The sequence below is a fragment of the Serinus canaria genome, chromosome 1, assembly GCF_022539315.1.
Source record: "Serinus canaria isolate serCan28SL12 chromosome 1, serCan2020, whole genome shotgun sequence".
NCBI lineage: Eukaryota > Metazoa > Chordata > Aves > Passeriformes > Fringillidae > Serinus > Serinus canaria.
Window position 1 is genome coordinate 55736864 of NC_066313.1, and position 19468 is coordinate 55756331.

At 43.4% G+C, this 19468-nt stretch overlaps 1 protein-coding gene across 1 annotated transcript; it reads right to left on the minus strand.

Annotated features, from left to right (window-relative positions):
• Nucleotides 1-468: 468 nt before the first annotated feature.
• On the minus strand, nucleotides 469-13981 carry RGCC (regulator of cell cycle). Its single transcript, XM_050979094.1, has 5 exons — nucleotides 13896-13981; nucleotides 13570-13746; nucleotides 4250-4357; nucleotides 2695-2757; nucleotides 469-1078 (listed from the first exon to the last, which is right to left on the minus strand). The coding sequence occupies exons 1-5, from the start codon at nucleotides 13930-13932 to the stop codon at nucleotides 1071-1073; spliced, it is 393 nt and encodes a 130-aa protein (XP_050835051.1). The 5' UTR covers nucleotides 13933-13981; the 3' UTR covers nucleotides 469-1070.
• Between the last annotated feature and the right edge of the window lie 5487 nt (nucleotides 13982-19468).

Here is a 19468-nt window from a genome sequence, read left to right on the forward strand (position 1 = left end):
CAGCTTAGGTCAAAATTAGGCAGGAGTTCAACCCAGCCCAGCCCCAGCCCTCTTGGTCTGAGCAGACAGGGGAGCACAGCTCAGCCAGCAGGGCCAGCTGTAACGCCTGCAGCAGCTGCAGGAGAGCCCACATAATGACATTCCCAGTGCCTAATGCATATGGAAACAATCAGGTTCCTTGTAAAAGCACAGGTTCACCTTCCCTCTTTCAGCACCACAGGGATGGCCAGGAAGTCTTTTCAGAGTGGTTGACTGTTCCAGACCCAAGGGCCTGGTGTCAGAAGCAGCCAGACACAAGCACTGTCTCAGGACCTCCACACCTCTAAACCCATGGGACCTTCCACAGAGCCAGGGCTTCATGTCAAATGGTCTGAGAGTTTAAAATCAGCTTTTACATTGGGTTAAAATAGGTGTTATTGTTCAAATGTCTACTAAGTCAGTGTTATTTCATTTGTATTAACACAAATCTGAAGTAACAGTTTGACCAAATTTATTCTTTTCCTGCTTGTATTAATTTTACGTAGCACAGAGTTCTTATTTAAGCAACTACATTCAACTAGCATAACAAATTTTGCCTAACAGGAAATATACCATTATCAAGATATTTTAAAGCATGTTGTTTTCAGTAAGAGTTTAATTTGTACTTATATTTCAGAATTTGCATGTTCATAGTAAGCTTACAGACATCTGGATTTCAGTTCAGGATTTATTTGCATACAAAAATATATTATAATGGAGAAAAGCATTAAAGTCTTCAACTATATAAAATTACAAATATATTTGCATAAAAGCAACTTTAAATTAAAATTCAAGCTATATTTTAAAGCAAAATACAGCTCTAACATTTAAGTTATTCCATCTGCTGCAAAGTAAAAAAAAAACCAAAACAAAAAACACCCAAAAAACCCTAAAACCAATGTTGCCAGTTAAATACTTGTAGGAGTTCACAAAGGTTATATTCAGAGGGCATCTTGAGCAAAGTTATCAGACAAGGGCAGCAGTTCTCACTGATTGATGTCACTTATCCTTCAGAGGACATTCACGTGCAAGCACAATGCTGAAAATTCATTTCACATACCTGAAAACACAGAACAAGAAAGATCACTAAGCTCTCTATTAAATAAGATTGCATGTTGTTGACATGTCAGACACTTGCCTATGCCCAGCTTGCTAGACTGCCTGGCAAGCCAAATTATGTCTTTTTCTAAGTTAACACAAAAGCTGAAATGCTGGTGTGCTACAAAGACAAGGCAAGTACTGCTCTAATAAGAGCATTAGGCTTGAAAAGGTTTCTGTACAAAGTTCTGTGTAACCTCAAGCATATACATACAACTCCTAAAAAATGGGATGATAAATACCAGATGGAAGTTGGACTTCTTCCTCACTGCACAGTGAAACTGCACAAATGAAACTCTGCTGAGATCACTGGAGATTTGTCTAGCTGGGATTGAAAAAAAAAAAAAAATCACACCAAAAAAAAAAAAGCACAAAACCACTAGAGCAGGTGGTAGTTCCTGCCTTCACCTTTGAGGTACTTTGCAAGGGAAAAATAAAACCTACAAATTTTAGGCAGCCCCTTTAGAGCTGCAACGTGGCTGTGCAAATGCAAATATTTGCCAGTTTGGGATACACAAACCTTCAAAAACTTGGATTTCTTTCAGAAGAGTAGTCAATTAAATTTCAGTGGTAAAGACAGAGTCAGCTCAAGCTTACATCCATGACACAAGACAGGAAACTAAAAAATGTATTTTAAGTATGAGAAGTGAAACCAGGATTAAGATACAAGTAAGCAGGGAAGCAGGAAGCTCATAAGGGCAGCTGTCTTGAATTAAGTCCATGTTTTCAAGAAATACAGGGGAGGGCAAACACCTAATGAGTACACAAAACTCTGAGTTTATAGTCTGAGAGGGCTTTGTTTATGCTGCTATTAAGGTCTAGTCCTACAAATTGTTGGTTTGGGCTCTATAGCCTAGCCCCACATCAAAAAACCTTCAAAAGAAATTTTATGTCCACAACACAAGCAAAGAAGAGGAAGAAGCAAAAGGAACAGGCAGAGTACATGGTTGGCAACAGGCAGCTTGTTTTTTGGTTGTTTTTCTTGAAAAATCATAATGAAGAATTCATTACTGTAGCTGAAAGATACAATTTCTAGATAGTGGCAGAAAAAGTGATCCAAATTCCATTCCTGGTAAAAAACAAGCACAAATAGGATTTTGATATTAAGTCAACAGATACAGATATCTGCTCCTTAACTCCTTCATAAAGCAAAGTCTAGAACAAAAAGGTTTTTCCTCACCTAAGGATACTCCTCCAGTTACTTAGCTTTATAATGAAGAAACAGATCACCAGTTTTAAAACTGAGATTTGAGTATTTAAGAAACTGATGTTTATTTATCCCTCCACTGTCAGGGAGGGGTGAATTGCAGCAGACTCAGAGGTGGGACCAGGGGTTCATTGAGTTCAGCCTTTGTCACACAGGATGAACTGCACGCCTTGAACATTCAGGCAAAGTCTGAATTTAGTCTGTTTTACCTTCTTATCCAGATAATGATCCACAGGACTAGCAAACTAAAAGGAAACAACATTATATAAAATATTTCTATTTCTCCCTTCCCTCTCTCCCTCTACATTGGCTTTCAACATTTTGTAACAAGTTCCAAGTGAGATGCAAGCAACTAATAAAAACCTACTTACTTGCTAGTGTTCTGTCAAGATCAGCAATGAAGTCCTCCAGCTCTTTTGTGTCTCCAAGCTTTGCTGCAAAGCAAGGGTCAGCACTGATTAGACATGACATGGCTTCTCTGGCTAGAAGAAACACACTAGCCTCCAAATAATTTTCGGGGTAGCAAAGATGCTGTGGATTGTCATCAGCAAAGCTCAGCAGAGTTGCTGCAATGTCCAAAAGCACTTAGAGGACATGGGAGACTGAGCTGAAGTTCTAGCTTTTATAGTTTTCTACTTGACAGAAGCAACACAAAGCAATACTTCATGTAGTCTCCTTAAAAAGAAGGGCAGTGAGGAATAAAAGGTAGAGATCAACTAGTCCATGTTTTTGCTACTGTGGCCATCTTTCCTGTGTCATCTCTTCAGATGCTGCATGCACAGCCCTAATCAACCCCTATGAGCTCCCAGCCCTACTCAAATCTCAGCCCTTTAAAGTCACATCAGAATCACAGGCTTGCTGGGCTGCCAGATCCTTTCACCTTGTCCATTCACTATAAATGTGGAACCAAACATCCACCAAATTTTCCACTCCTGGCAACACCACTGGTTCCATTCTGCAAGTGGCTTCCTTATCTCATGTCTGTGGTCTTTTCCAAGCCAGTTCCAACTCTTTCTGTCTTCTCATCAGGAAGAGCATCTTGTCCTTTAGAGTAATTCTTCACCAAATATTTCCTGTCAGTTCAACTGAGCGCTTTTTTTGCTAATTCACAGAAACTGTCACTCATTATTTCTCCCCAGTGTCCCACTAATTGAAAAGAAAGCATTTAACTTGTTTTTTTGTGACTGGTCACTGTGGAAAAGATAGGAAAGTGTGAAAGGCTATTGAACATGCACCATGTAGCACAAATGTAAGAGTGCTCACTTATTGATGTGTCTGCTCCAGAGTTCATCCAAGTTAACCTGAATGAAACACTGTCCTGGGAAGTCAGATCAGGCAAGACAGGAGCCTCTTTGCAACAGCAGAGCTTCAAAGGAGGAAGGAGCTGCTAATACGTGGCTTGTACAAGCACTGTGTAACTTCCATATGGATCTGAGCAATTGTGTTCACTTAAATGGCAGCAGATGGCTTCAGAGGAGTCCCTCTGGCCCTGCCTCCAGGCTAAGCATTTTTATAGAGAAATGGGACACTTAAACCCAGTTGCTTCACTCAGTTGCTTCAGTAAAGAAGTAACAAGTTAATAATTAATCCTTATCAGCCAGAAAACTACAATTTTTTAGCTCAGTGTTTCAAAACCAAAAGACTTACCAGGCCACCTGCAAAGTGCAGGTACAGAATGCTATTTTGCCATTTCTAATCAAGACAGCAATACTTGGATCTGTAGTGTGCTCAACAGTAATCCTTAGTTTTGTTGTCATTAAAAACAAAAAACCAAGCCCAAAACCCAACAACAACAACCCATCAAGAAAAATAAACATCAAAATGTTGAAAAAAAAAGTCCATGCAAGCATGTGAATCCTGGCTCACAGCAAGAAGCCCATATAATTGAGGAGTATGAAGAAATGCCAACAGCTAAAATTAAGATACCTTTACAAGGAGTTACTGAGGGGGATGGCAAGCTTGGAGTAGATGCAGTTGAAGAGTTGAGCTTTTCATCACTGAGACTGAAACTATTTCTGTAGAGGGAATCTGCACCTGTAAAAAAGCAACATCATAAAGTAAATTTGGCACCTTCTGCAAGTTTGCAATATAATTGACACCCCAAATGCAGCCTTTCTCATACAAACTTCAAAGCCTGTAGAACTCAAATTTAAAGTCTTCAAAACCAGAAAAGTGAATAAATAAAACCTTATTGTGTGAAGGCTGCTGCTTCCACCCCTACTGCTAAAAGAAAGCAGGCCTAGGCTCAATGCTCACCCTCAGTAAGGAAAGCTTTCTCTGAAGTCAGCATCATTTGAAAAATTAGACAGAAATTACAATTATTCCACATCAGCAAAATTAGATCTGGTAGGATCTGCCCAATTCACAATATTCTGGGAAATTCTGTTACCTAAATTTTTCAACTTACCAAAAACCCCTGAATAGAGAGCTCCAGGACAAGGACAACCCCCCAGAATAAAGAATATTTAGTGTTGTCCTTTGTCCCCAAAACAAGCACACCCCTTTCTCCATACATTACTCTGCTGCTTTAGGTATGGCCTTTTTAATTCTTTTATTCTGTGACCCTCTAGAGTTCATGAAGCAGAACACTGGTACACAAGATGTCCTGCAATCTTATTTTAGGTGAGCTTTCAAAGAAAGCTTTATATGCCCCAGAAAGGAACAGAAAAGGCCCCCATGCCATTTAGATGTTCTTGTGTTTTAGAGAAGGTCTTAAGCTCAAAAAGCATCTTAATGTGCAGGGGCACCCCAGGTATTAGTCATGGCTCCACTGGAAGGAGGCACTGACATCCTGCTGGAGACTCTCAAACTGCTGCTCCTGCAGTTTCGAGCCAGTGACCTGAAAGCTGCTTCTACAAGAAGGCACCACTGTGACACAAACACGGCCAGGGTCTCCATTTACTTGGCACATTGCCCAGGACATCGGTGTCTGTCTCAATATGCGGGGTGGTGACCGCCACTGCTCACCATGAGGGCAGCAATGCTGCTCCCTGCAGCACACACAGCCCTTGTTCCTGGAGCCACAGCCTGGGAGGGGGCTGCACTGCAGCACCGAGCCCACTGAAGGCAGAACTGTCACACTTTCCCACTTCCTTGGGCTCCTGTCCCACCTGCTGTGCCAGCAGAGCACTGCTTTAGGTGTCTGGATGAATTGGCAAAAGGGGCAGGACCACAGCTTGCCTTGCCAAGATCTGCACATCTGTACCTCCACTGAACATCTGGATGTCTCCAGACACCAAGACCATCCTCTTGCAGACCTGGGCCTCAAGTTCAGCTGTCTCTGGGAAGAAGAGTGTATCCCCAGCCACCTCCTCTGGCCTGCTGTCCTGTCCAGCACAACAGGAGCATGCAGGGACAGTGACAAGGCAGAGCAGACAACTGCACCTACAAAGCCTCTCAGATCTTTCCTCAGCCATAAAAGCTCATTTGTTTGTTCTGTGCCAGCTTCCAAGCTCACCTCTGTTACAATACACACTGAAAAGACTTGGGAGAAAAGCTTCAGCCTGGAATACTTTCCTCTTTCCCATGCATTTTGGCCCATCCCTGGGCTGTATTTTCAGTTTCCTCTGCCATCATCTGGGGTCCTGTTCTGGCAAACACACGTGACCCACAGCACCACACAAATGTGAGTGATGACAAGACTGACATCTCTCACCTGGGGCTACTGCCACCTGGTCAGCCACCACTTGGTATTTCTTGTTTGGAGACATGGCTATAGAGTTTGATGGCTTCTTCAAACTACCCCCTCACTGCAAGTTCTTTATCTCCACTCTTCAGAAGTGCTGTTCTCTCTAAACTTCAGCAGATCAAAACCAAGCTACTTGAAACTTCAAATACAAGACAGACTTCATGAATACAATGCAGAAATGAGAATTTTAGATAGAAAAGTGGGGGGAAAAAAGATAAGCCATTTTAAAAGTAGCTCCTAAAAACAGAAAAAAAATTAAAAATAACCTAAGAGTGAAAGAAATCTAGTAGTGCTCTGCAGTGATGTGTGCAACCAGTGCTGTACTGCACCATGTGAACCCTGTACATTAACTGATATTTACTCTCTATTAAAGGTATGGAAAACTCCCTCTGAAATCAGTTTACAGAACAACTGCCTACTAAGGCCACTTTTTTTCAGCTAAGATGCAAACCCAGTGACTAAGAAACACAGAATGGAAAATCCTAGCTGTTCAGGACAAAACCCCAAGTAACTTGTAATAGCTGACACAAACAGTGCTGTGGCCAAGACTGTAATTCACTGAAACACTGATGGAACAGACCAAAGATAAAACAGTTTTCAGGCTATTTATTTGAAAAAAGGAGAACAAGAATTTCCAAATTAATTCACATTTTAAAGGTTTTATGGTTCATTGAATTAATAAAAAATACAGAGAACTATTGTTATAAATCTGAGTATACTTTTAATGTGAGCTCTCTGATACTAACACCCAGACACCAAAGGTAGCAAGGCTGGGTTGACATCAGAAAATGTAATTTCATACTGGCTTCCACAAACATGATGCTGGGAAATATTTACAACTGGACAAAGATAAAATATGATAAAACTGTTGCTTTAAATCTCTGAATGTTTTTCTTCCAGTTTCAAAAGGTGAAATGTTTTCACATAACAATGTTATCTTCTGATGGGTTGTAATAGTTTCAGGAAAATATCAACATTTATCTTTCTCAAAGCAAAAATATACTTTAGCTACTAACTGTGGCTTATTCATGCCACCAAGCATCAGAAATTCTAGTGATGTAAGGAGGAATGCACTGACTCCACCAGCAAGGTCACCATAGCTGCTGAAAACAATGTACTGTTAAAAAATACTTATGACATGCAGCACAGAAAAATATCCTCTTTGGCAAAGGGTGGCTGCAGGGCAGAAAGCTCTGGGAAAAGGACACTTCAGTCTTTGCTCTCCACCAGCTGCCAAAGCCAAGATTTGCTCATTCACCTCCAATAATGGCCTTTGGAAGAGTTCCACTGCCAGACAAATACAACATCCTCTGCAACCCAAAAACCAGGGGCTGATGCCAGGGATCTCACTGCTGCTGTGCTTCCTCACCCAGCTCCTTCTCTCCCACCACATAATTCATTATCTGTTTTTCACTTTGTACACTGATTCTAGTCCCTGTGCTTTTATGTAAAAGGCCTTAAAATCTGAGTTTTGTCAGTGAGTCGATTTGCATCAGTCAGGCTACACTGCAAAATTAGGAGGTAGGAATAAATATGGGTGTATTTTACTTTGGCAAAGTAATCTGTAGTTAGTCTAACTCTGTTCCAGTATATGGTTAAACCACAAAGTAAACCATGGCAACACCATGTAAATATAGAAATGTCCCCATGAAATGAGCAATTGAAAGGCTCTCAGCAGTAATGGACTGAAGGAGGAAAACCTCAAACTTTCCATTTCAAAACAGACAACAGAAAAATTTGGCTGTGTCGCTTCTCTAGTATGGTGCTCTTTCTAGTACCATGGCTCAAGAAACAATTTTGAAGAGCACTGGAATTGGTAACATTTTTACTGCAGTTTTCAGTGGGGAAAGTTTTAGGGGAAAAAGTTAAAGCACATCCATAAAGCTTTCAGAGAAAAGATTCACAAGTCCACTCCAGTGTCTACAAATCATGAATTCATTATGAAGCAGTAACTCAGCACTTAATGAAGAGACTGCACAAATAATTCCTAACAGAACATAGCCTACTTGCTAAAAAAATCAGAAAAAAAATCTGGAAATTGTAATGTCACCAGCAGAAGTGAGAAATATTCATGATACAAAAAGCCTGTTTCAAAATGCATATGTTTCAGCCCCCAAGGACAGTGATTACTTTTGTCATCATCACAGTTACACTTGGCTGCATTGATTATTTTGTGGGGATTTTTCCTAGCTAACAAACATCTGTTCCAATACTGACCAAAAAACAACACCTTTTCTCTATTGACACACCTTTTCTGTTCCAATACTGACCAAAAAACAACACCTTTTCTCTATTGACACATCTAAGCGTGTGTTCTCTATTGACACATCTAATTTAAAGGATTTCAAATCACATAGCTACACGAAAGTGATCGAGGAAGCCTGAAATCCAGATGCACAAGCATGTTTTCCCATTATATACAAAGCTTACCTCCCCCCATGCTTACCAGCAGTTTCCAACTCCAGCCTTCCCTTTACTAATCTTCCTTTCTAATGAGTAAGAGCAATGGGTATGCTAAAGTGACAAGAACAGGAAATCTTATGAAAATTGCATTTCTCAGCACACTGAAATACCTGTAGAGAAGGCTATGCACCTGAAAATTTCAATTTTTCTTCCCCTTGAGCATATCAGTAATGTAAAAAAACTTTATTTCACAGATTATGTAACAAAAGGCACTTTCACCAGAAGATAAAATCTTCACTTTCTTTCGAAGCATTTTATCGTCCCCTTGTTTGAGACAAGCCGTAGGAAGGTCACAGGCACAATCCACCTCCTTTTCATGTTACAAGACTGGCATTTGCTGCAGAGAACAAAGGCTCATCTACTTCACATCCTGTTTCTCACACCAACTCACGGCAGATGCCTGTGGAGGAGCTTCACACACTGTGGAGGTGCAGCCACACACTGGCAGCTGCAGGATGAGCTGTACCAAGTTCTCCCACTTCACCTACCAGTCTCTTTCCTGAGACACCAGTGGCACCAGCCCAAGCAGCCCTCAATGGCCCCATCCCTCCTGCTGGGATTTTATCAAGTTGGTTTTGAGCATGTGAACTTTTAATATCAGTAATACCTTAAGGCAATATCTTTAACTGTTCATGAAAGAAATAACACCTCATTTCTTTGAAACACGCTGATTTAATTTGACTTTCTCATACTGGTGAGGTAGCAGTCACTTTCCTAATGTCACTTAGGATTCTCCAGAAGACTGTCTTGTGGGGACAAAACATCTCTTTTTTGCCAGTCTCTTTTTTGCCATCTCTTTAGTCCCAGGCTATTTAAGCATTTGAAAAATATTTTACATCTTCAATCATTTCTGTTGCCTTTTTCTTTGCCTTCTTTATGGTCACACATTACAAGGCTGACAGTGTAAACAGGTTTTTCAGGGTGAGTGCTGCAGTTCTAACAGGGGCTGATGCTTCATCTTTGGATGGCCTGGGAATTAGCATGAGCACCTGGAGACATCCACAGCCACATCCATGGAAACACAAGTGCTGGCACTACACCAAGCACTGAGTGTTAAAAGATCCCGCTCAACCCCTGCACCTACTTGACTTTAAAATCATAAGAGTTCTAGATGCACTCAGGATTTCTTTCTTGTGCTTGAAAGCCATGAGGCATTGCTCAGAAACAATTTATTTACCCCTGAAAAATAACTACAACGAAACACTGCTGGCTGTATGAGCACAAGAATTGAATTGATGAATTTATTTTGCAATGCTCTTAACAGAGAGGCAGAAAGCTGAACCTGCCTCAAAAAACATGGAGCTACAAATGTCAAACACATCTGAGAGCAGGACAACAGATTATGATGCAGCTTTTCAGTGTTATTGTAACTTTGGCCCAAGAAACACTAAAGCACTTCCCTTCTCAACCTCTCAAAGTCCAACTTCCATTCATTATCCTAAGTCTAAACTTGGAAGGCTGTCCTGACACTGCCATAAACTGTACTGGCACTATGCACTGACTGGGCATGCATTTTGCACAGGCAAGCCTGCACTCTTCTTTGCAAGCTAATTCTGACACAAGAAGACAATGCTATCTGTAAGTTCATTAATACAGCTGCAGCTACACAAGAGGCTTCTGCCAGCACAGCACTCTCTAGCACAAACCCTTCTTTATCACAGCCAAGATATGCTGTGACTAGCAAAGAGTTATAAAGTATTCCTCAGCTGAGAAGCTCCAGCACAATTAATAACCTAAAGAACGAAGCTGCTGGGCTCCAATTCATTTGAATACATCAACTTGAAACACAACTGGTACTCACTGACAGTCCAGAAGCTCTGGAATGCTGGAGTAACTCAGCATTGCATCATGATTTCCATCTCTGACCCACTCAGCTGTGGTGGTTAATGTAATACCCATGGGCAGAGATCATCACACACATCTGCCCTCAGAGCCTCCCAGTTGCTGCAGGGTCTAGAGTCCATTGTGCTCCGTACAAGGCTCAGCCACAGCCAAGCCAGACCTTGTCCAAAGATCATTCAGTCAAATGACAGGACAAGATGTGGGAGAACAAAGTACTATTGCACCCATTTTTCATACAGAGCCTTCAAAATCCTATTTTTTCCAATGATCCAGAAATATGTAATATAAGAATTTAAAGTAGTATTTTTGGAGCTAGCTCCCTGGGGAGATTTTAAGGATAAGAGAATATTTTCAGGATTAACTGCATTGACAAAGATCTTCTGTAAACTTTTCTGTTAAATTAAACGGGCTCATGCCCATGGCAGAAACCCCAGGAGAGGAAAGGCTTCACTTACCCTACTAAACAATATTGTTCAAGTAGGACCACTTGACACCTGTTAGAGGCTTCTCACGAAACTGAATTTAAGGCTGATTCAGGGGCACTGAAACAAACAGTTGCAACAGTTTAAAATGTTTCCTTCCCTTCCAGTTCCATCCCTGAGTGGAAAGATATCACTGCAGGAGTGGCCAAAAGGTACATATCTTCAGCCACACCACATCAGTTAGGAGGATTAGATCAAACAGCAAACAACAGCACTAAAACACAATAAAACACAATAGTCTGATCTGCTCTATACACACATGATAAAGTGGGCTTGAAATAGTCTTGGCACTGGATAATGAGATTTTGCAAAGATGTAAGGAATCTTCATTAACAAGATGATCATTCAAGCTACCTGCAGATAATATGGTTTCTAAAGATTCATGTTGTCAGAACTTACTCCTTCAGCCCAGTTACCCCTTGATTCTGCAGTGGTATTTTAACCTTTCCCTTATCACAGTAAGGGCAAGGTCATGAATTCAGCACTATACTGGCTAACACTGAATTACAGAAATCAAAGGGAAAATAAACTCAAGAAATACTTGAGTTTAAACTGAAAGAACCTGGGTAAGTAGGCAACTCCCTGCATTTATTCCTAAAATAGATGTAGGGAGTGTAGCTGGATTACATCAGACACTAGAGCCTGTTTTATAAAAGGAGCTCTTCATAAATCCACAATTCCTCTCCAATCCTACCATAAGTTCAAAATAAAAAGTTGACTGTACTGAGGGACTCCTTTAGGAAGAAGGGTTTCACCAGGCCTTTCCTGAGCCATGAGCAGAGCTGGCTGATTTTGTTTCCTTTCCCTTAAACATATCCTCATAAACTCTGGTGCACCCTCCTGGTCCCTCCCATGCCAGTGTCAGAAGGCAGTGATTTCAGCCTCTCCAGAGCCACCTTTCACACAATGCATCACCAAGGGAGCAACTCAGGCATGGAACAGGAATTGAAAACTTGAGGTCCTCATACCAGATCTTTAAGGACTTCTTGTAGAGCCATCAAACCCTGTCTATCTTACTAACCCCACCACTGTCTTCAGCCTAAATCCACGTGGATTTGCCACACAGATTTTTATTTTCCAGCTCTTCCTGAAGATCTGATCTGCCTGTTTACATGAGCATGTTGTTTTCCCACCAGGACTTCTGCCCTGCCAGAGAGCACTGCCATCTTCCTCCAAAGATCCTCCTTGTAAATTCTAGTAGAGCAATTTCAAGCAGTTTTCAAGAATTAAGGTTTTTGAACCACAACAGATAGCTATCTGTAGTTACTTAGCATTTCTCCATACAAGAAATTCTAGATACTGGGTTGGGGTTTTTATAACTTTCTCAACAGTAGATTATTTTGCTCTGTCATTACAAGTGTCTCAGTTGTGAAACACAGTAAGTCAGTGTGAGAGGTTAACAGATCACAACTGTGAAGACTGCACAAGAAATATAAGCACTAGGGCAGCCAGTTTGACTCAGTAAAGGCAGATTTCACCTTACACACCCTGAGCCATAAGAAAGAAAAATATTCTGTCTAAACTGGGCACACAGTTCAAAATCCTCCTTGGAGGTAGAGAGATTCTAAGGAGTTCTACACTCACTACATTATAAAATAGAAAAATAGCATCTTGATCCATGTACTTCCACAGAAAAAACTCAAAGGCAGTGCTAGGCAAGGTATCCAAGTTAAGGGCAGGTAAAACAATACCTGTCAACAAAATGAATTACATCCATGCTGATGAAATAAAGGGCTCTGATAATCTGGAGACTCTCTGCTCTCACAGCTCAAGTACTAGGGAGTTAGCATTAGTGTTTAATCACTAAATCAACAGAATGGCACCTTGAGTCCCTGAACTGATAAAGAGGCAGAACAGAGATTAGAGGAGCAAACTTATCATAAAGAACAGCAAAACAAGTAAACTTCATGAAGCTTCCCACTTAATTAGGAACCTAACCAATAAAAAAAAAAGTCAAACCAAACACAAAACCCAAATCAACAAAACTGGTTATATTTTGCATTCAGCAGGACTTATTTCTGAGAAAGTTACCTACTGTTCTCAAAAAGAACAGCAGCTTCCAGCCTTGCTATCTGGAAGAGGAAAGATGTTTTATCTCCCTGATTAGTAAAGCCAGTAAGAGGGCTTGAACTTTTTTCCAAGTTAACTAGAAAAAAATTTAGTTCCAATTCTACATTTTCTTGCTCCAAGTAGCTTTCTACTCTTCCTGTTCCATGTTCTGCACACACCATTCACATACATCTTGGGCACAAGGTAGCTTAAAATCAGCACCTCTGAAAGAGTGATAACAGCGTCGTCCATCCAGGGGGATGGATGGATGATGCATGGATGGATGCATGGATAACCATTCTTATAACGGGAAACCTGGGTGAGTTTCCACTTGCTGTGGAAAGCACATTTTGGCTCGCTGGCTCTGTCCGGATGATGCTGGTTACCGAGACACAGTGGGCAGTCCCTGCGAACCTAAGGGACATCTTTCACTGCAAATGCCAGGACGTCCCGGTGTCCCTCAGCCCGACCTTCTCCCAGAGACGGCCCTTCAGGCTCCAGCAACTCTCCCCTCCGTTCAACACCAGCGAGTAAAACAGCGGGGCCAGACTATGCATCCCTGCACTTCCAAGCAGAACGTGACCGAGAAGGAGCTGCTTTTATAGAAACAGCCGCGTCCCTGCCCCCGTCAAAGAGGGCGAAGCGCTGGTTTAGCGCCCGCTCTGGAGCGTTGCTTCCCGGCCGCCCCCGAGGCCGGCACGGACGGACGGACGGACACTCACTCTCGGAGTCGCTGAGGCCGCTGCCGTCGCTGACGCTGGCGCTGCTCCGCCGCTTCATGCGCTCCAGGTGCTCGCCGTAGAAGAAGCGGCGCCGGCCGGCGGGGCAGGAGAACTCCGCCAGCACCGCGTCGAACTCGCCCAGCGCCTCCGCCAGTCCCTCGCCGTCCTCCCGCGGCACTGCCGGGCAGCAGAGGCGTCAGGACCGGACCGACCCTGACCCCGCCCGCCCCCCAAGCCCCCACTCCGGCGGAAGGCAAGGAGGGAAGGGGGGGAGGGAAAGACGGGAGGAAGGGGTCCCGCCCGCCCTCTCGGCCCACCGCTCCTACCTTGCCCCGCCGGGCGCTGGACTGCCGGAGGCTTCATGGCTGCTGCGGCGGGCGGAGATGCCCCAGCGCCGCTGCCGCGTCCCGCCGCCAGCGTGAGCGCCCGGCCCCGCCGCTGCCCCTCTTATAGCGGGCCGGGCCGGGGCGGGGCGGCGGCGGGGGCGGGGGCGGCCCCCGGGCGGTGCAGGTGCGCCCGGCCGGCTGTCCCGGCGCCGCCGTCCCGCCAGCAACGCCACGGCCAGCGGGAAGTGTCGCCCGTGGCCGCCCGGCCGCCACCGGGAGTGCGGCTCCCTCGGGAGGATAGCGCTGCGCTAAGCCCGGCAGCGGCTGTGCACTGCGGAGGGAGGATACGGCGGGAGTCCGAGCCGGCTGTAAGGAGGGAATGCCGCGGGAACGCAGGACTGGGTCAGCCTTACCCAGCCCCGTGACTGCCCGCAGGACGGGGCACCCGGCACGACGGGGAGGCAGCAGCTCGCTCGCCGAGAGCCTGTGGCTGTGCACGAAACAGCAGTGCTCCAACACCCCCGAGATCCCCTTCCTTCCCCATCCCCATGGCGTTGGACTGGCATCTGCCCGTGGTTATTGCCCTGCTCCGTACATCCCTGAACTGCGGGCGCGGCCGTGGGGGCAGCTGGGCCAGTTAATTCCAGAGGATGATCCGAGGAGAAGAGCAGGTGGCAGGGGACATGCAGGGAATGCTCAGACAGAGAGTCACAGCCCCAGGAGCATCAGCCAGGGTGTTCTCCAGTGGAGTGCTTTCCTTGTTCTTAGGAGGAGGATTCTGGCAATTGTCCTGAAGTCAGGTAAACCTGATGTTTACACATGCCATAGCTACGGAGTGTTGCTCTTGTGCTGTCTCTTGCTCGTTTTAAATGTAAGCTGTCTGAGCAGCTAAAATACCAGTTCTGTTAAATACTCATTGGGGAAGACTCTGTCATGTTTAGTTATGGCCAGAAATACTGAAAACAGACATCAGGTGCTATTCCGTGAGAATGCGTCAGGAGTTATGATTATGTTTGTGTGCTGATGAAAATATTTAGAATTAGAAGAGTCAGGGAGAGGTAAGAAAAGAAATCTCTGAAACTTTTTGACATTTTCAGACACGCTGACATTGCTCCTGCAAGATACAAAGTTAGAAAAACAATGTTCTAGACAATAAAACAGATTTGTCCACCTCTCCTTACCGGCTGATATGGAGGCCTTTATTTATTTTTGCAGTGAATCAAAAGAAGTTCTCATGACAAAGTTCAATTGTTGTTTATTCTGTGGCTTCCTCCTCTCTGTGGTCTTCCTCTGTTTTTCTTTCTGCTAATAAAAGTGTCTACAAACAATCCTTTTTAAAGACCACAGTGACACAGAGGGAAAGCGAGGTTAAAAAGTAGGGGACAAGGAGATACGAGGGCATGACGTCAATAGCAAGAGCAGGATGAGAGACAATGGATGCAAGGCAGAAGGAGGAACTGTCAAGGACGTGACTAGGCAGAGCTCACAGCCCTAAAAGACAAGGACCTGGCCCTGCAGCTGATGCCAAATCTCTTTTGCTCAATCACATGTGATCAACCCTACCTGTACCACACATCCCCAGCGAGTGCTGGTGCTTGGTCTATAGCACAACCTGGCTTAGGGGCAAAAGGTGCTTGAGGTTAGGCTTGAACCTGTCCATTTGCTGAGGAGTACAGGCTCAATAACCCAAGGGTGAAAGTCCTCCTGTGCCCTTCCCGTTGTTTCCCATAAAGATGGTCAAGCAATCTCACTGCCTTTTGGGATGGGGGCTGAGGTCATGTCACAAATATAGTGCACAAAGGCTGATGAAGCTGTAGGAGAACCCTGGCATTGATTGGGGCCTTACTGCCAGAAAAGGAGAATGACCTGCCTCCTTTTCTCTTCTTGTGCTCCTGGCCTAGACCTTCTGCATGTCTTTTCTCATCTGCTGCTGAACCAATTCAACACTTTAGAACAGCAGAAAACTAATAGAGAAAGAAAGTGAGTAATTTTTTGTTGAATTTAGTTGAATGGGCTCAGCTCAGGGAGCTGATAAAAGGAGGGTATAGATAGGTAGGGGAAAAAACCAACTGTTTCCCTGTAGTGATATAATAATTTATTCCTGACATTCTCTTTAAATTATTATCTTACACTCAAAATCACCATTTTCAGAATAATTTCTGGACATGCTGAAGAAATTATTCTATAAACTTCCCTTCTTTAGAGCCATGTGTTTGAGCAATCTTCTTTCCTTAAGACAACCTGGGCTTAAAACTACTTAGCTGTGTTTACTGCTCCACAGACTAATCTCTTAACATTTCTTTCAGTAAATACTCATGTTTTCTCCTAAGCAGCCTAGATTCTGCTGAATGCAACCAAGACAGCTGGTGAATTTCAGTTTTCCACATAAACCATTAGCTTATACAAGAGGAAACAAGGATTCACTTTTATGCTCATTGGTTCTATGTCACGGACCATGTAGCCATGCACATCCATAAATATTCTTGAAAGGCCCCAGCATGCTCCAGCTGAACTGGCTGCACTTTTGCCACAGATGCCAACAGGAAGAGCCCACATCTGGCAAAAGGAAGAAGTCACTTTTAAGTGCAGTGCCCTGAAACTCTGCAGGCTGACACGCCTGGCTGCTCATGCTTATGGGGAGAAATATCCAACACAGCTCCTAATGTAAACCTCAGCTACTGAATCCCTCTCATTTTCTAGGCAGCTGTCCAACCGTATTTAAAGTGAATTTCTTCTTGCCCATTCGACACAGTGTCTCCAGATCCCACTCAGCTGGTGACGCGATGTTTACAGTGGTTTCCTACTGCATTTTTAACCTCACAAACTTGTGAGCCACACAGCTATTTAAATCAACAAATCCTGCCTGGAAACACGCTTCAGGGAAAGGCTTTTAAAACAGGCACTTTGATATAGTCAAGCTGCAAGGCTCAAAAAGCACTAGTTTTCTAAACAAAGCATGGAATAGTTTGGGACACAACACATTGTGTTGCTACACTGAAGAGATTCCTAGAATGGGTTTAAAAAGGCATTGATGCTGAGGTTGAATAATCTAGTTGCTTCCAAAGCATGGCCCAGAGATGCCCACAGATCCATGAACAACTTCTGAGGAATTCATGTAAAACAGAAAAAAAACCCCCAAAACAGAATGAGAAAGTCATTGGAAACTGGTTACAATTCACAGTACAGGTGCAGCACCATATGCACATACACAGAAACTGGAACTGCAGAGGGGGGAATTTGCAAATCTGAAGTGGCTGAAAAGTTTTTGCCTAATGAATCATTTCTTTTCACCACTTCAAAGATCAAGAATAACCCAAAATATAAATTTTGTTCAGTAATACCATATTCCCACAGTTAAAACAAATGTGTTGTGAAACCTACACCTGTCTTCTCATTGGTATTGATACTAGACAAAAGCCAGAGTGCCAGATCCCTGCCCATGGAAGAAGCCTGGAGTTTTGAATATTTAATTTCCACAAGTCTTTTAATATCTATTAGTCTGTGAAAATAACAATTCTTTATATAAGTAACAATACCAACTTGTTAAAGTAGATAATTTAAAACCTGTGAATGACAAACAACAGCCCATCATTGCCAAACTTCTAGCTGAAGGAAGCGGGGGAGCCCAAAATGAAGACAGCTGTCAAATAGAAAAACGAAAACTGCCAGAGGATGAAAAAGCACAGGTGCCAGCCAGACTGACACACAGGGAAACCCAACTCCTTGGGCTGCAGAGCAGGAATAGATCAAACATCACCAGCATAACCTGTCTCCCTGTGCAGCACATCACAACCCTGCCCTCAGGATGCTCATTTGAAGGAGGCAGTGGTTGACACTCCAGCCTATTTTATCCTTCACGCTGCAAGTGAATTGCCTGTGTGAGTTGATTGCTAAACTGGTTCTGTAATGAGGAGAGCTGCTTAATTAAACCTTGTCAGAGACAGGAGCCATGCATTTTACATAGGCTGCCTAACTACCATCCAAGGTGTTTTGCTACTTTGGCTGCCAGCTGGGCTAAATAAAAGCCTATGACCTGTAGCTCAATCCACACCATCAGTGGGAAGAGCGAGTGACTTACAGCAATATACTAATCTTGAAAGATTGTCAAATAAAATATCTTTTGCCAGTGGTCTTTCACAGGACTTTAATTCCTCTTCTCTCAACATGTTCTGCAGACCTTGAACTGGAACCTGGAGTTTTGACAGACTGATGCATTTCCTTTTGGTTTTCTCTCTGCCCTTGACTGTAGCACAGTGGATGCAAACTCATGGACCTGCTCACAGGCACTCACAGCTGTGGCCTTGTGAGCAAACCATACACCTTCCTGCTGAATTCTGCCAAAACCTAAGCTCACTTTCTCTGGCCCACTATCCTTCTAGATTTTCTGCTTGTCAAATTAACCTCCTGAATGTGAACACAATACAGTCTGTGTCTCTGTCTTTCAGTAAGTAGAGGCAGAATCTCTTGGAGTTTTGAAAGAATGTCTTTAAATCAATTAATGATGCCGAAGCATATTTATGGCAGTTTGGATTTAATCACTACTGTTGTGGCTGGATTAAAAGTAATTTAAACTGATAAAGTAGATTTGTAACCTATATTGGCATCACTGAGTTGAATGTTGAGCATCTGTCCACAGTAAAGAGAATTGAAAACCACTCAAGACTTTGAATGTTCTGGGTCAAGGGACTTTGGCTGAGCACTGCATGGGAAAGAGAGAGAAGCTCAGGTAAGGAGAGGGATGGTAGTGAGTAAATAAGACATAAGAAGTCTGAAGTCTTTTTCCTGCAGTGCAAAGGAGCCACCAGACAACAAGCAGAGAGAAGTGGACAAAAAGCCAAGAAAATATAAGCAAAGGGACCACGGCAGGAAGCCAGAAGGGGGAGAGAGCCTGGCATTTGGAGTGCTGTGTGGCAATTAGAAGTGAAGAAATTGGCTCCATTCTGGCTCTGTTTTCAGGAAAACAAGGCTGTGCACATATCCTTTGCAAGAGGAGGCTGAACACGAGACTCTGCACAAGGCTGAGTGGAGGAAAGGGTTTGCTCTTCTTCCATTAAGTCCTCCCTCATCCAAAAAGGTCCAGCAGCAGTAAATAGCCATTTTGAAGGGTAAGGTGGGGGAGGGGAAAAATAAAGGAAAAAGCATACTTACGAAAGCTAGGCAAGAAATTTATCTCCTGTGTTGGGCTGTGGGCTCAAGCTCAGGGCAAGCCACTTTTTCTACCTCTACTTGATGTTGCAGCCACCATACCGTACATAAGGATCAGGAACTGGAGATGCTGAATTCTTTACTTTTCTGTCAGTTTTGCTTCAAAACCTTTTATGACTACCACTCCATCAAGAAACTTGTATTATTTCAAATACGAATGAAAAACAGTTGTTGTTTTCCACCTAGCTTGGCTCTGAATTGTTGATAAATTGAGGAGTTAAGATTGCTGGGTACTGTGCTACTTCAGAAAAAAATGGCAATTTTGTCCAAGGGAGAAGGAATGTTCACCAACAGTGAGTGATTACATACAAGGAAAAAAAAGGGAATTTAAAGCTTGAGAGGCCTTTATGAAAAATATCTGACACACA

Excerpts from the sequence above, each read along its gene's own strand:
- RGCC (XM_050979094.1), bottom strand. The coding sequence starts at position 13,932 with ATGAAGCCTCCGGCAGTCCAGCGCCCGGCGGGGCAAG. Across the intron at positions 4,358-13,569 it reads CGGCCTCAGCGACTCCGAGA|GTGCAGATTCCCTCTACAGA; the intron begins GTGAGTGTCCGT and ends GCTTTTTTACAG. Across the intron at positions 2,758-4,249 it reads CTCAGTAACTCCTTGTAAAG|CAAAGCTTGGAGACACAAAA; the intron begins GTATCTTAATTT and ends CTTGCTTTGCAG.